At 49.3% G+C, this 17,594-nt stretch overlaps 1 protein-coding gene across 2 annotated transcripts in view; it reads right to left on the reverse strand.

The window, feature by feature from the left end:
• Positions 1 to 278: 278 nt before the first annotated feature.
• Positions 279 to 17,594, reverse strand: part of JAZF1 (JAZF zinc finger 1) — a 336,143-nt gene continuing 318,827 nt past the window's right edge. For both annotated transcript variants that reach the window (XM_038557196.1, XM_038557197.1), the window contains exons 4-5: positions 10,060 to 10,229; positions 279 to 2,667 (exon numbers count right to left, since the gene is read on the reverse strand). In XM_038557196.1, the coding sequence (XP_038413124.1) occupies positions 2,491 to 2,667; positions 10,060 to 10,229 (347 nt within the window). In that variant the 3' untranslated portion in view covers positions 279 to 2,490. The remainder of the gene's footprint in view (positions 2,668 to 10,059; positions 10,230 to 17,594) is intronic.

Consider the following 17,594-nt stretch of genomic DNA (forward strand, 5'->3'; position numbering starts at 1 on the left):
GTGTACTGTGTGTGAACTGCATACACATGTTGCTTGTGTTTATTTCTGAAAGCAGAATTTGTATTGCTGGAATCCTTTAAAATTTTTGAGTGAAGGGCAAAAACAAGATATGGCAGACTGGAAAGCAGTAGTATTGAAGACTCCATGTCTTCCCTTCCTGGGATATGTTCAGTGGTAGCATTTTCATGTTGCATCAGTTAATTACGGGGCATGCCAACCTAAAAGTATCCTTCCAATATTAGAGCAGTAATGGACACTAATAAAAATAAAGAGCCATGTTTATTTTGGGTCAGAGGCAGTTTATTTTAAATGTGATTTCATTTACATTTATAAGCAGCTTTTCTTGACAGCAATTTTGATTAAGTTGCCTTCAGTTCTAAAACAAACCTCTGTTGCTTTCAAACTTAATGTGCTCTGTCCCCAACAAAACATATGAAAATATAATTTAAAGCACAATTTTCACAGACACAGTACAATACATTCACTATACACGGTATAACAAAATATTCCCATCCTTACCTGTTTAGTAATACTGTCACAATGAATAAGTAAATAGAAATTGAATTTGTTTTATAGTTGAAAGAAATTTAACATGCACAATGACTATTTAATGACTGTTTAGCTGTTGAACTACTGATCCAGCCTACAGTTTCTTGCACTAGAAGGAGCAAAGCTAAATAATAACTGCTGGCCTAAAAAATTTTGGTCAATTGTAGGTAGATATGAAATATCCAGGTAGGGCCTTCTTATGCACCAACTAGTTGCTTCTCATGTCTGGATCACCCTTTTAAACACAGAACACTGTATATTCAGGACCAAGACCACTCTTCAGAGATCTAGGAAATTTTTAGAGGGCAGTGTCTTTATAAATACTTTACTTTAAAAATCTCTCATTATGAGGGATTCACAACTGAAGAATATAGAAGCTTACCCATCTGGCCAGCAGGGCTATATCATCCTTTCGAACTGTCTGAAAATTTGAGGAGGGACACCTGCTTCCCAGCTGTAAGACTTTCATCAAATGGGAACATGGGAAGAAAGTTATGTTGTAAGCACTTCATGTTTGCTTTTCACCAGTTTTGTGGGCAGTTAGCCATCTCAGAGCAATTTTTATTGCATAATGAGGCAATTGGTAAACTCTTGTATGTTTAAGGAAAAGCACTTGGGAGAAAAGAACACTCAAGGCATGATGGTATTGTTGGTGAGAAAAACTTCAGGAATGGTCCAGATGTAGGTCACTCTAACGGGTCATACTAGTCACTCTTTGACCACCTGCTGCAAGAAGCACTTAATTGTCAATAAGGCTCAATTTCGTATTTCAGCAAAATGTGTTATAAAGCTAAACAGACATTGCCAATGGGAATAGAGACCTCTATGATGTGATGGAAAAAGTGCCTTTAAAAAAAAGTCTAAAAACACAATGAGCATGAAGAAGAGGCAATAAGGGGGTCTTAACAAAAATGTTCTCTTTGAAACGTGCTTGGAATTTTAATTCTTATTTGCAACCCACAGGTTTGTTAGGGCAGTGGTTGCAAGAATTGGCAACACATAAAACATTAAATCTGTTGGCAATAGAGAACTACAAAGTGCTTTAAAACTTCACCTAAAGATGAAGATAGAACTAAATTTCACACACACAAAATTTGCACTTTAAGTATTTCAAAGTGTTTCCTAACAGATTTCAGGGAAAAGTATTTCACTAAACTTATCTTGGTCCAGAAATATCAATCGGCATAAACCGAATCCCTTGCACCCAGCAGGCACTCAATGAATGTGTGTTAACGAGTGAACTGAATAGACTATTTTGTACAAAAATGCCATTTATAACACTAAAAATGATTGGTAAGTCAGATGGCAAGATTTTCAGCTTTTTAAGGGGCAAAAGGATTTGCAAGATAATATAAAACACAGAAAGCACACCTTTTATGTATGTTATTTAAATATGAAAATATTTTTAGCATATTATGTTAAACATTCTTATTTATATTTCCATTACCTAAAGTCTTTCTACTCACAAATACTAACTCCATTATGTAAGGCATGGTAACCAGTTTGATAATGAAGGTATTATTTTGGTTTTGAACATAGTGAGTTGATGTGTTGAAAAATTTCAATCACATTACAATCTTGGAAAAAAAAATCTCAGTGCCAGCCCCTCCTCCCCCCATTGATATCACTGCAATACAACTAAATAATATGCAACATGCCCTCAATTTTATTTTGTTTTGGGGGAAATGTGCTGAAGAACCTAGAGCTTCTTTTGTTTAGCACCTTATATCAAAGTAATGAAAATGGGTATGATGATTACATGTGCAAATGTACAAAATCATTAACTCTACAAAGATACATCATTCCAAAATTACAGAAAAAATTTAAAGCATGCATTTAATTCTTTAAAGGGTTGCTGAATGCTTCCCCTGAAAAAAGGTGGCTGTTTTCAAAATCAGCAACTGCTGGTGAGGATTTCTTGGCACAGTTATGACCAGCATGTTATTGCTGCATCTTCCTGATAATCTCAGCCGACACCGGGGGGTGGAAATTGATTGTGTGGTGCCGCAGGCCCTGAGCTGTCTTGTAACTCTTACCACAACGACATTTGAATGGTTTGCGGACACGAATCTGTGTTCTGTGACCATTCTTAGCGTGGTACTTTATGCCATTCACATTCTGTGGAGAAGACAAAACATCACCTATTAGATGCAATCAAAATGTCAGACCGGGGACGTTTGCTTGGTGTGGGTCTGGATTAATATTGGACATCTCCTGGATGGCAGGTGTGTACATAGTAGGCATTGCGTGAACTCCGTTTCAAGGAGTCTAATAGGCTGTACAGACTGGGTTGCAAACTAGGCCTCAGTTACTCCGAAAATGAAAGTACTGGCTTCCTCAAATTTTATGCAGAATATGTTTTTAAGACTGTATAAGGAAGCACAGTTTGCCTAGAGCTTTGATTCCTCTCTGGATTTTCTTTTCTACTTGAAAGAGTGTTAACAATAAACAACTATAGTATCATATCCTTGGGATGGCCAAAAAATGGTCTTTTTATTTTTTTATTTTTATTTTTTTATTTTTATTTTTTAAATGGTCTTTTTAAAGATAGATAGAAAACACTGGGCAATAGAATTCAAGACATAAATAAATCCTTGATATAGAAACACAGCTTACATTATTTTGTTTCCAGACAGCTGTGAGAATAACCTACCTTACCTAGGATTTTTGTCCGTTTTCTACTCTGCATTAAGCCAGTGTGTGTCTCACTGTGGGAGCTCCTTGCCTAAATCATGCGCTGGCAGAGGTGTGTGTGTTAAATAAGCAACATGGGCAAGACTGGGCCTCATGTTTATGTACTGCATTCCAAACATACAATAAACGTTAAAAATCTTAGGTTATTGAAGTGTCAGCAACATAAGAGTTCCAAACTTAAAATTGGCATACAAATCCCAAGTGATACATAAAATATCAAAATGCTTTTTGGTTTTCTAGTAACTGGTTTTGCTACTGCACTAGAATATTCTATGTAAGACTCCTGCCTAAAATCACTCTACAGACTTATTTTACTGTTGTTCATCCCAATTAAATGGTGAGAAAATAGGCACTGAAGTAACTGATGGAAGACATGAGAGATGAGAAAAGAATAAATAGCGGTAATGTTAGAGCATAGGTATCAATTCCCAAGTCAGCTCTTGCCAGATCTGGGAGTAAGGGAGGAGAAAATAAAGGGCTTGAGACAAAATTGTTAAGAACTGATCACCAGAGGAGTGGGCTGTTTCCGAAAGTATTATATGAATCTAGTCTCACTGAGCGTAGTCCTGAGACCAGCTAAAGGATTCCAACACAATGGTCATTTTTTGTTTTTGTTTTTTTTTAAAGATTTCATTTATTTATTCATGAAAGACACAGAGAGAGAGGGAGGCAGAGGGAGAAGCAGGCTCCATGCAGGGATTGCACCCCGGGCTAAACCCCTGCACCATCGGGGCTGCCCCATCACAGTGGTCTTGACCTTTATTCATAAGATGCTCTTACTGAGCTCCCAGATACAGGGACCGAGTGCTCTTGTGTCAGCATCTGCCACTGCCTGGCCCACGGTAGATGCTCAGTAAGCATTTGTGAGTGAATTGGTTAAACATGGTTCGCTCTTCTGGAATTAACAGTTTCCATTAAAGTGTGTTAAGTGGTTATTTCTATTTACGTTTCCCTTTTAGAGATTCGTAATGCACATTAGTACTTTTTAAAAGCCCTTTGGTAGAGAATCCCATTTGACTTAGTTGAACCCAAGGGGGCCAAATAGCAACTAGTTGGCTGTGTTCAGGTCAGAGTGGGACCTACAGTTGTCAACTGAGTCCAAGCACAAGGACACAAATACCCCTTCCACCCTGAACTTGGCTCTTGGCCTTCTGTGTTTCTGTCTGTCTTGCATCAGTCCCTGCATGCAGGGCAAGGAAACCCCTCACTCTTGTTCTAGAGGCATGGTGGGGAGAATTTGCTGTGGAGGGATACAGGGAAAGAAGGGACGGTGGCAAAATCAGACCCATTACCATGATGGGTCCCCTGCCAGCCTGCTGCTGTTCCAGCCATCCCAGAAGCAGCTGAGGGGTTTGAGTAAAGCCAGCGTGTATCCAGCCTGAGCTGGCATCTTCCTGCAACTGCATGGGACGCCCAGGCAGGAAGCACCTAGCTGGTGCCAGGCAACCCGAAGAACCATGAAAAATAGGAACAGTTTTAAGCTACTTGAAATAAAGGCTTATGACCATTAGGAAGCACCATCAACTTGCAAAATAACAAATTAGGAAGCCTCCTGGATACAATACTAGAAATTTGCATTTGTCTGCTTACTAATATCCCACTTATTAGCTCAACAGATTTTCACCTAGTGGGGTCCTTTTCTGTAGATGAAGGGTGATTCAAACATTTCATGTCCTTGTTTTCACAGGAACTTGTTGCAAAGATGGGTCACTAAATGTCCAGCTACCCCTATGCCCTAGAGCCCTATCACTTGTCAGAAAATAGGGGAAAACCCAAAATAAAAACATTTGACTAGCAAGCCAAAACGCATGGCAACTCCAATAGGGACAGGGCTTAAATACTCCATCGGGGCTGAGCTTTTATCATAAATTAGGGGAGGGGAAACCTGAAACCAGAAATTGCTAAAGCCACAAGAAGCCAATCCAACGTGACCAGATCTGGAGTTCACCAGAAGGACAAGCCCAAGGTTGAGGTGATTTCAGCAGGTTCTGTGGTCTGTTCCCAGCTTCAATGTAAACATCGTGTTGTGTGTCTGGCTGTGAGACTGTCAGGAAAACACAGCTCACTCCATACATTTGCTTTATTACTCTGGGAAAACCAGTAAGCCAAGTGCACATTTGGAAACTGTGGCATGTCCAGGGTTGGCCGAAGAAGATAAAAAAAAAAACCTGCATTAACTGTCTCTGTTGCTGTGATTTAAAATGTTCTCGAGTGTCAGTGGGGCACCCTCCTCCCCTCAGGGCAAATGTTAGTACGCCTCTGAGAGTCAGGGTTTGTCCGTCTGTTCATTCACATATAGCGGTGGGGATTCTTTCTTTTTTTTTTTTTTTTAAATATTTATTTATTCATGAGCATACACAGAGAAGAGAGAGAGAGAGGCAGAGACACAGGCAGAGGGAGAAGCAGGCTTCATGCTGGGAGCCTGACGCGGGACTCGATCCCGGGACTCCAGGATTGCGCCCTGGGCCAAAGGCAGGTGCTAAACCGCCGAGCCACCCAGGGATCCCCGGATTTTTACTTTCTACTAACACTTGAGGTTTTTAAAAGATTTGCTGACATTGATCACTGCAGACATCCTGATGGAAGTTTGGTCTTTCAGAAATATGAGTAACACCACCAAAAAAAATGGCAGGTGACTTTGAAAACCAGATGCTTAAATCCTCTGGTCTCTGAGTAAAGGAGAATGGAGCTTTGAAAGGGCAAGAGGGGGGTCACGGAGGGCAGGCTCGAGAGCTGCTCGGGCTGAGTGCCGGATGCCTGGCCGACCCCATACTCCTGTTTGAGATGAACAGATGCTCCAGAAGGTGAGTGAGCAGGTAAACGACAGACCTGGGATGCCTGGTTCCAGAGTCCACATGTCCGCCAGAATTCCAGGTACCTCATGTGCTAGGTACTTAGTACAACCAGTGGGTGGTCTTTGAACCACCTTGCAAGTTGGGAAGGATTGGGACATTCCAGCTGGAGAAAACGGTCTGTGGACTCCAGTGGGCAGGCCCGGGGATGCGTGCGGAGGAAGGGGCCGGGCAGGAGGTGGACGGAGGGAGGGCCTGCCCGGCTGGGTGGGTGGAGGGCAGCGGCTCATTTCCAGGCGCTTCTCAAAATGCCAGTCCAGATCAAATCACAAAGTCCGGACGCCAAGGGGGGCCACGGCGTCCTGGACGGTATTTGATCTCTGTCAGTACTGAGACCGAGGAGGTACAAGATGTGGACACGTGCCCTTGAGATAAAACCCGTTACCTTTAAATTCCCTGCAGGCCTTGATGTCCTACTTAAAGGAGAGGATGAAGTCCCGGGGTTTGATGAAAAATTAAAACACAGAAGCTGGGGTTGGAAGGGGTGGAAATGTTAGCGTGGAAAATAAAGCCGCTGGCAGCAGCGTGAAGTGCAGGCGCCACCCCGCCGGCCCGGCCGCACCTGCAACATCCGGGCTGCGTCAGGCGGGCACCGCATCCCTCAACCCCCTCTTAACGCCATCTGTGCCCAGCATGGGCCGCTGTCGAAATGTACAAAATACAAAGGGACATAAAGACAGAACTGGGCCGCCCCGGTGGCTCAGGGGTTTAGCGCCACCTTTGGCCCGGGGCGTGATCCTGGAGTCCCGGGATCGAGTCCCGCATCAGGCTCCCTGCATGAAGCCTGCTTCTCCCTCTGCCTGTGTCTCTGCCTCTCTCTCTGTCTTTCATGAATAAATCAATAAAATCTTAAAAAAAACGCAAACAGGTATAATCAGTAACATCTGAAGTACCTTCCTTATTTTCCCACGAGAGAAAAGAAATTGGATTCCCATGAAGTATTTTTTTGAAAGAAGGGTTTTGATGGCAGTACTTTATTCCATTTCCCTATTGTTAGAAATTTAGTAATTCCCAAATTTGTGCTGACTGTAACTAATGTGATGGACACGCTTGTATATCAGTGTTTGCATCCCTGGTGATGTGCTTGGGATACATTTTTAGGAGAATCATGGAGTAAGGAATATATGGACTTTTTTTTTAAGTTCTGATTATTGGCTGCCAAGTTACAACCCAGAAAGCCTGTCTACTGGGGCTTCCGACGGGGCCCTGAGAAGAGGGAGGGAGGCTCAGATCCGCTGAGGGGGGAGAAGGGCTGAGCTGCCCTCAGAAAACCGTGAGCAACACACCTGCTGCCTGTGCATCTAGACCTCGGAGGCCAAGCTTCCTTCGTGGCGCTGAAACCATCCGTGTTCTCCATGTAGTGCCAGGGACCCTTTCACGGAAACTTTTTAGGGGACATGTTCTATGTTTCTTGAAGTAGCAAAATGCCTTTAGTTCTGACAACTCTAATATTAAACGTCACCAAAGGAAAAGAAACCTCAAAGCACTTCAACCCATCTTTTCAAGCCATTGCCAATTCCAGGCTTGGGGAGTCCTCTCTCTCTTGACCGAAACCACAAGAAAAGTGAGGAGCACCCAGGTGGACGGGATCGGTTGCTCAGCCTGGAAGGTGTCTGGGACAAAGCCGACAGGAGTCCTGCCACTGCTTTGGGGTTCTGATGGCCCGCTGGCGGCCACACTGTCCTCTTCCCCACACGTTTGGCCTCCGTCCCTTCATCTCTGTGCCTTCATGCTGAAGCACCCGTGCCCGGGGCTGAGCAAGGGTCTGGGAGCCGTACGGACGCCTGGTGCCACGGTGGTACGTGCTCTCCAGTGGTAAGAACAGAGCTATGGAAAGGTCGGGGGCAAGAGCATCGGTCTGGGGTGGGGGGATCAGTCTGGGAAACTGGTGAGGGCTTCCCAGAGGAGGTGGCGCTTGAGCTGTGCCTCGAGAAACGAGGGGGACTCAAATGAGAGGTACTGATGGGGAGAGTGGGGGGAAGAGGCATCTGCGGTAAAGGGATTAATACGGGAAACCACATGGAGCCTCAGCTGTCCTGCCGGGGCCCCCTGCCCTGCCCTACTCAGGAGGAAGCCTGGAAGCCGGCCACCTCCTCTTTCCATTCTGCAAATGCCAAGGAATGGTGAGAGCTGGTCCGGGGTCCGTGGCCAACAGCGGGCAAGCGGCGACCAGTCGGAAGTGAGCCCGGGGGACCAAGGGCACGGCAGCCTGACCCCACCGCGCTGCGGCCCCTTAGAGCCTCCCCGAGCCGACGGCCAGGCCGACAGCCGCGCGGTGGGTAAGACGCAGCGGCCGCACGGCGGGCACCAGCGCCTGCGGCAGGGGTCCCACGGGGAGGCCACACGCGCGTGTTCTCGTCCCTCGTGCCACGGCGTGGCGTGCCGGCCCAGGAACGGAAACTCACAGCCCCCTCGTGGAAATCAAGAGCACCCCCTGCCACCCATGTCATTTGTGGGGGTGGTGGCACCGCAGCCCAGGCCTCGCTCAGTTCTCTTGCGGCCTTCGGGGCAGGAAGAGCACTCAAGTCCCATCGACCCGGGTGTAGACAACTGTAGGAGAAACTGCTGGAAACCCAAGGACAGTAAGAGCAGGATGATGACAGGCTAACAGGTGGCCGGGTGGGGGGGGGGGCGCTCACCCTCTCCAGCCAGAGTAAAGGCTGGGGCTCCCCCCGGCCCTTTCTGGGGTTGCCGCAGTCTGGTCCCCCTTTTAACACTGTTGATGTGCGTGACACCCCCTAAGCAGCGTTTGGGCGCTTGCGAGAAGGCAGCAGATGCCAAGCACCGAGGGGCGGCTAAGCTTTCTCCACTTTGAACCAAAAAAAAAAAAAAAAAAAAAGCCAGAAGGAAAGGGCTGCAGTGCCAGGGCTGCCTCCGGGGGAAGGAGCTCGGGCGGCCGCCCTGTGCTCCCTGGGCTCCTGAGGGGACCACCTCCTGGCCTTCCCTCCGCCCCCCGCGCCTCTGACCCAGAAAACCTGCGCGTGCACCGGAGTCAGCCCCGGCCCGTGGGGCTCGGGCTCGCTCGCCTCGGCCGGCGCCTGCGGTTTATGCAAAGCGCCCCCGACCGTCCGCGCGGACACCGGCGCCCGCTTTCTACAGGCGGAGCCGCAGCCACTTCTATCGGCTGCTGGTACCAAATAAATAAAATTAAAAAAAAAAAATCACTGAAATAGGGTTGTGTGTTTGGTGTTCAGGGACACAGTTAGGAGCCACGTGAGAAGTGCTTATGCCCTCACACACCTTTTACACCTTTTTACAAACGGGAGTCAAGGTGCCGAGCCGCGGGCCGGTCAGCACGTCCTCAGAGTAGCGCGGGGCCCCGCGACTTGTCCCCGCTCACAGGCGGCTTTGTGAGGGGCCTGCTAACGGCCGCTTCAGGGGAAGTCGGCGAGTTTGGGTGTCGGGGCCCTCTGGACCGAGCCCTGAACGTCGTGGTGTTTCTCCCTGTTTGTCCCTTTGTCCCCGGCCGCTGCTGACACCAGTCAGGCTCTCCGGGGCGCGGGTCCTGCGCCGAAAAAGAGCAAAGGCCCCTCTTCTGGGCAGCCCGGGTGGCCCAGCGGTTTAGCACCTCCTTCAGCCCGGGGCGCGATCCTGGAGACCCGGGATCGAGTCCCGCGTCGGGCTCCCTGCGTGGAGCCTGCTCCTCCCTCTGCCTGTGTCTCTGCCTCTCTCTCTCTCTCTCTCTCTCTCTCTCTGTCTCTCATGAATAATAATAATAAAAAAAACCCCACAATCCTCCCACCAGAAAAACCGCCTCTGGACCTCTGCTCCCACACGGAGCAGCGAGGGGGAACCCGGCAAGCGCCCCGAAGCCAGGAGCCCGCGCGTCCCCGGGCAGGTGAGTCCACGAGGCCGGGCGCCCCGCAGACGCCAGGAGCTGCTACTGACGCGGGCCGGTCCCCCCGCTGCCCCCCCCCCCCCCCCCCCCCCCCCCGGGCGAGGGCTCAGGTGCTCGGGCCTTTACCTTGTATCTCTTTTTACATCCAGGAACCGGGCAGGCGAAGGGCTTCTCTTCCCCCCCGTTCATGCACATGGAGCTGAGGATGGCCTCGGAGCTGATGGCGCTCTCTGTGGTCCAGGACTCATCGCTGTCCGACTCCTCGTAGTCCACCTCCTCCTCGTCGTACTCGCTGCCTGCAGGGCCAAGGGGGCAAGGACGGTCAGCCGCGCTCGGCCTGTGGCCCGGCCGCCCACGGGACGGGGGAAGGCGGTGGCCGGACCGCCGGGCGCCCCAGGCACCAGGGCCGCCAGGCTGTGCCGAGGCCGAGACCTCCGCTCGCACCTGAGACCAGACTAAGGGCTCCCCAACCGCGGGGGGCTGGAGATGGGCTGAGCAGCCCTTGACCCGGACTCTGCGGAGGCGCTGGGCGGGCTCTGAGGCCCGAGCCGGGAATGACCGAGGCACAGGCACCCCGGCCCAGCAGGTGCCCGCGCGGCTGCGGCCCACGCTCCGGAGCACAGAAGCCTGTCCCCACGCCTTCCCGCTTCCTGGCCTAGGAGAGGCCGAAACCGGTGGGACGGGGTTGCAGTCTACACTGGCTAGGTTCCTCTACGCTTGGAACTTCTAATCTTTTTCCTTATGGCTTGAGCTGAGACGCCCAGGGGCTTACCCCAGGCTATGGAGCAGGAGGACAGAAACGCCTCAAGCTCGGAGCCAAACTCACCGTAAGAACATGCAAGGATGGGCAGCCCGGGGTGGCCCAGCGGTTTAGCGCTGCCTTCAGCCCGGGACATGATCCTGGAGACCCAGGATCGAGTCCCACGTCAGGCTCCCTGCATGAAGCCTGCTTCTCCCTCTGCCTGTGTCTCTGCCTCTCTCTGTCTCTCTCATGAATAAATAAATAAAATCTTTAAAAAAAAAAACAAAAAACAAAAAACATGCAAGGTTCCAGCTTGTGGCAGAGCCAAGAATTCTCTAGCACATTCTGTCCCCAGGGGAGGACACCCGGGGTGTCCCAGGAACCCCTCCTGGGGCTCCCTAGCTGTCCACAGCATTCCCTGGGAGGGCGGACTGCTCACGGGGGGAGGGCCAGTCCCGTGTATTCCCAGCTCTGCTCAGAACGGAGTTAAAAATCTACTTCACGGACTTCTGTGCAGGACGGTGGGGATGCAGAACCACTTCCACAGGCAGCCGCTTTTTGCTCTTTTTTTTTTTAATGAGGCCCAAAGCCATTTATTTTGAGCTTTTGCACAATACAACCCCGAAGGACATAATTCTACAGATCATAAACAGTGTAAAATAATATGTTGACAAGTCTTAATGCATTTACAAGCCCCGTGGAATAAATAGGAATTATGGCACAACATTAATAAGAATTATATGGTAGCAATTACAGTTGTGAAATTCATCCCCCAGGTGTGAGGCTAAATTGCACCAGGGGCCTGCCTGGGTGCTCCATGGTCTGTCTCTGCTACATCAATTATTTCAACACCAAATATTGGCATTTTTATTGGGTTTCATTTTAATAGGCATTAATAAGATTGTTTGAAGAGCCAATTGAGCCAGGCACAAGGATGCCGGCTTCTGAAGCTAACACTTCAAAGGGGCCAAGAAGGAAGGCAGGGACCTCTTGCGTTTTAGGCACCTTCGATGCATCATCCTCACAGAATCCTCCAGTGGCCCTGTGAGGTGGGGAGGACAGGCACTTCCCTGAACACGAGGAAACCGAGTCCAGAGAGGTCCAAGAGCTTATGCACTTTCACTGAGCTATTGAGGGATGTTGCTTCTCCCCTGCCCTGCTTCCGGCCGCCAGGGCCAGCAGCCACCCGAGGGGGCCCCTTTCAACCTCCTTGCAGCTGCCGCTCCTTCACCATCTACCTACTCGGATGGAAATCAGAGCAGTCAGTTTGGAAGAAACTCTTGGGTGGTGCAGAAAAAAAGCAGTTCAGCAAAAAAGGAGGTTGTGGAATTAAATGTGAGTTTCAGCAACTCTCTTGTGCTTGGCTGTAGCCCCCAGAAAGAAGAGACCCAGTTTGGAAACGCCTGTCCGAGACAACGCAGGGACGCATGCACCCTGCCACGTTTCTGGGTCTGTGAGCAAATTTCGAAATCTGTTTTTAAGTAGGGCATTGTTTAGGACATTTTACTCTTAAACAAATGCCACATGCTGGTGTCCTTTAAATTGCTTGTTAGAAAACTATAAATGCTATTTCACAAAGCTCCTCCAGCAGGACTTCAGAAAGTTAGAATGACTAATTTACCCATCTAATTGGGCTAATTTGTTAACCTGAATACCAAGAACCATGCAACATTTACAACTGGGGGGGGGGGGGGGGAGGGTGCCTCAGACCCACTGACTTAATGAAGCCCAGCAGAAGATAAAACTTCAAAACTCCACTGGATCAAAAGGAGCCGGACCCTAAGGGCTTGATGCCGGGGACATAGTCGCCTGGAAACCATGCGGCACCCAGCCCCAAGGGGGGGCAGATAGGGGGACCACGTAGTTCATCCAAGTTGGGACGCCCATGGGAGTGAACGCCAGCTCAGGGACGACAGGCACAACACGGCACTGTCCCTGGCTACCTGGGCCCTCCCACCCCACCCCAGGCACTGGTGCACTATGAGGTGCCCTGGGTGCTTGTGAAGCTCACCATCTCCTTGGGTAGGGGATCAAGAAAGACCTGTTTATACTTAATTCTGTCCTATAACAAAGAACTGTGTGCGGACCCAGGTTCATGACCTGGCTGGGCATGTCAGCTGAGTGACCAGCTACTGTCATCCACGTTCTCATCTATGAAATGGGCACAAATCTCTTCCTTGCACTTTCAGGATTTGAATTAATGTCTAGAGAACATCTGGCATGGGAGGATCCACACACAGTTAAGTGCTCAAAAGATGGAAGACACTGTAACATCATTTTTGTAATAACATCACATGTACGTATTATATGTAGAATTTTTAGAAAGGCCTCCTGTGAACCCAAACAAAACCAAAAATAATCCTGAAAGCCACGGGAATCTCCACTAGAAGAAATACAAGTGGGACTTTATACCGAGACCCGTGCAGAGTGTGCACTGATCTGCCACCAGTGAGCTGTGTGACCCCAGGCAAGTGATGTCACCTCTCTGATCTTTAGACTCCTCACCTGTAAAATGGGCTAACAGTACTAGCCAGCTCTTAAGGTTGTTGTAAAGAATACGGAGTTCTCTGGGCAGCCCCGATGGCCCAGCAGTTTGGCGCCGCCTTCAGCCGGGGTATGATCCTGGAGACCCAGGATCGAGTCCCACATCGGGGTCCCTGCATGGAGCCTGCTTCTCCCTCTGCCTGTGTCTCTCTCCCTCTCTCTCTCTCTCTCTCGTGTGTCTCTCATGAATGAATAAATAAAATCTTTAAAAATAAATAAATAAAATAAAATAATAATAAAATCAATGTACTTAGAACAGCGCCTGGCATATGGTAAGCATTAAAGGAGTATTTGGTCATAAACAAGTAAAAATGTCACAAGAGCAGTTTCCATATTTCACCCACTGTTCCCCTGTTCTCAGGGTGCTCACTTTTTCCAAACAGAAGAGCGTGTGGGGGAGCTCCGTTGCTCATCTTAGCTGTACCCCCCACGCCACCCTGTCATCAAACGGAGCCGAGAGCAGCTGCGAGGCCAGGCCTGCTCCTCAGCTGCTGTCGTTCACTCTGCAGCCGGAGGGCCCGCTGCAGGTGGAGACAGGCCACATGGTTCTCCAAAGCCACACATGCGCACGTGCCAGCGCCCGCTTGGTGCTAACATCTGGAAAACTCGCCAGTGGGGCCTGTGGTGTCCTGCGGAAAACATCTGCAAACAACTGCTCTTCGTCTGCTTTCTAACATCTTTGAACTCTAGGAAGAGCTAACCCGAAACTAAAGTTGCTTCTGTAGTTACAAAAACATCTGAGCCTGTCTTGTCCGAGGACGAAAGTAAACCCTAACCTGGTTCGTTTGCTGCATCTGCTTCATCTATTTTCTTTCTTTTTTCTTAATTTTATTTAGGATTATAGGAGTGGCTTTGGGACTTGAGTACGGAAGTGGGGCTAAGATCCTCCGGAAGGTGACCGAAGGATTATTAGGGCTGTCCGGCCGCTTAATGACCTTCCTTCCTTCCTTCCTTTTCTGTTTTTTTCTTCTTTTCTTCTTTCTTTCTTTCTTTCTTTTTTCTTTCTTTCTTTCTTTCTTTCTTCTTTCTTTCTTTCTTTCTTTCTTTCTTTCTTTTCTCAAAAGATTTTATTTATTTATTCATGAGAGACACTCAGAGGCAGAGACACAGGCAGAGGGAGAAGCAGGCTCCCTGCAGGGAGCCCAACGCGAGACTTGATCCCGGGATCACAACCTGAGCCAAAGACAGATGCTCAACTGCTGAGCCACCCAGGTGTCCCTTCATCTGCTGTTTTCAAAACTAACTTCAGAATAAATTAATTCCTGGTCGTTTCCAGACCCTTGCTAGAGAATTTGCCCACCCATTATGGGAAAGCAGGACGGAGCAAGGCTGGTTTTCCCCAGCAGTGGCCTCCCAACAATCTGATCCTACATCCCAATAAAAAATAGTGAGTATGATGGTGTGAATGCATTTACTGTAAATGGCATATGTGCACTAATAGGTTACTGTATAAAACAGATATGTAACTAAAAGGAAGAGGATAAAATAGTTTATTTTTTAAAAAAGATTTTATTTATTTATTCATGAGAGACAGTGAGAGAGAGAGGCAGAGACACAGGCAGAGGGAGAAGCAGGCTCCCAGTAAGGAGCCCGATGCAGGACTCGATCCCCGGGCTCCAAGATCACACCCTGGGCCAAAGGCAGGAGCTAAACCACCGAGCCCCCACAGGCGTCCCTGGATCCGATTTCTATATTTCACAAACCCGCTATTCTCTTTTTAAAAGACAGTACACTGCAGTCCTGGTGGCTTAGTGGTTTGGGGCCGCCTTCGGCCCAGGGCTTGATCCTGGAGACCCGGGATCGAGTCCCACATCAGGCTCCTGCGTGGAGCCTGCTTCTCCCTCTGCCTGTGTCTCTGTCTCTCATGAATAAATAAAATCTAAAAAAAAAAAAAAAAAAAAAAAGGGATTCCTGGGTTGCTCAGTGGTTGCACGTCTGCCTTTGACTCAGGGTGTGAAACTGGAGACCTGGGATCGAGTCCCACATTGGGCTCCCTGCATGGAGCCTGCTTCTCCCTCTGCCTGTGTGTCTGCCTCTCTCTCTCTCTCTCTGTCTTTCATGAATAAATAAATAAAATCTTTAAAACACACACACACACACACACACACACACACAAAACAAGACAGTACACCCTCTCAAAAGGCCCCTAGGAACGGAGGATCCAAAGGCCCGGCAGCGCCGCTGAGCACGCTGGGGGAGTTCAGCCCCAGCAGCCTTTCCATTAAGATGGTCATTGCTTTTGCTGATGCTCTGGCTGCCACTCTCCATGGCTCTAAGCGTCTGTCCCAACACCAGTTCTCCCAAGGGCCTGTTCATTTCGGCACAAAAATGGGCAACAAGGGAAGATTTTAGGGGGCAGCCTGGGTGGCCCAGCGGTTTAGCGCCACCTTCAGCCCAGGGCGTGATCCTGGAGTCCCCGGATCGAGTCCCACATCAGGCTCCCTGCATGGAGCCTGCTTCTCCCTCTGTCTATGTCTCTGCCTCTCTGTGTCTCACGAATAAATAAATAATATCTTTAAAAAAAAATGAGAAGATTTTAGGGATGTACTCATGATGCAATAACACTGCCTGCTTTTGGTTAGCCTCCTTTTAAGCCGTTTGTTCCCCAAATTCTGGCACTTGCCCAGATATCTAAACCTCTCTGCGTTTACTTGGATCTTTAATGAAAAATGTGGCTAAAGAACAAGCAAGTTTTGTTTTTCCACACACTCTTCTGGAACCAGAAAGAGTTGGGAGCTGCCTCTGCCATCTAGGGTAGGGGTGCCTCGTGTATGCCTGGTGGGAGAGGTGCTCTCCGTGTAACCGACCTTTGTTTCCCCAACCTAACACGGGGAAGGGGGGGGCTGCAGGAAGTGATGGAGGTGCTGAAGGTCCCCCAGCCAGAAACAGGCAGACTGCACCGGGACCTGGCAGTTCGGTCCCAAAAGTCTGTGCTCCTTTGATTTGTTTTCTCTCTTTTTTTTTTTTTGAACATTTTATTTATGAGAGACACAGGGAGAAAGAGAGAGAGAGAGAGAGGCAGAGACACTGGCAGAGGGGGAAGCAGGCTCCATGCAGGGAGCCCCACGCGGGACTCGATCCCGGGTCTCCAGGATCAGGCCCTGGGCCGAAGGCAGGTGCTCAACTGCTGAGCCACCCAGGGATCCCTGATTTGTTTTCAAAGTGAGTATCCCCCATATGAGGGAGATAAAGAGGTGACATGCAAGACCAAGCCCTGGAAATACTAGAGAGGACTTAAAAGGGACGCATCGTGCGGGGTCACTCGCAGCCGTGTGCGGGTGGACATGTGAGCAGGTGGGAAGCGGCGCCCCGGACCCAAGTGGCAGGACCTGCCCTCCCGGGTGGGCACAGCCAGTCTTTCAAAGCAGAGCTACGCGAGTTGTTTCATCAGGGCTCCGCTTTGCCTTAGTCATTATGAATTTTAAAATAACATGCGTCAATGTCAGAGCTTCTCTACGAAGACGTAATTTCACCAGGCACCGCCTCACATCGACGCCGACTGCCACCGCTCTTCCTCGGGTCGAGCGTTCTACTGTCACCGTCTACAGCCACACGGTCCCCACGTGGGGCCTGTCGCGGGCGGGACGGCAGCTCGGACAGGCAGCCCCGGGAGCCCGTCTCGGCGTCTCAGTCGGGGCAGCGAGCGCAACCTAGCACACGGGATCCCACGGTAAGACAATTACATCCCGAGGATGGCCAGAGAAAAGCTTACTGGTTGTCAGCAAAGGAAGTAAAAACCTGAGCTGGCCCCCTGAACCACGCGAAAACACGAGGTGGCCTGGAGCCTCTGTACGGACACGCACGTGCAGCTTCGCACCCCTCCCCGACCCACATCGCGGGCCGGGAGCCCCGCTGAGCGCCTCTGCGAGCTCCCGGTCACTCGCCCCCGGAGCCCCTTCAAACCTTGTCTACTGCCCTCCAACCTCTGCTCACCTGCCCTGTGCTCACCCCTTCACTCCCGGGCACATGGCCTGCTCTCCATTTCAGCACCTCTGGTATTCTCCTTCCTTGTATTCACAAACATAAAACACTGACATACAGGTAGATTAAAAAAAAAAAAAAAAAGTCAACCTCTTCCAGAAACCCAATACACCACATTTTTCCTATAATGCAGATCATTAATATTCATGCAAAAGTGGTAACTGCAGTGACAGCAAATTAAAACTCTCCTGGGGTGTCAAATTCTGGCAAATACATTAGCTAAGAGTTGCCTCTCTGCCTTATGGATTTATCATTATAAATTAGCTTTAATTGGTACTGACCCACTTTACAGGAGCTGCAGCGACAACGGTCTAAATGAATTGGCAACGTTACGGTTCTGATGGAAGACACGCTACTGGCTCCGAGGGACCATGTGACGAGCCTCGACAATGCT

The sequence above is a fragment of the Canis lupus genome, chromosome 14 (assembly GCF_011100685.1).
Source record: "Canis lupus familiaris isolate Mischka breed German Shepherd chromosome 14, alternate assembly UU_Cfam_GSD_1.0, whole genome shotgun sequence".
Lineage (NCBI taxonomy): Eukaryota > Metazoa > Chordata > Mammalia > Carnivora > Canidae > Canis > Canis lupus.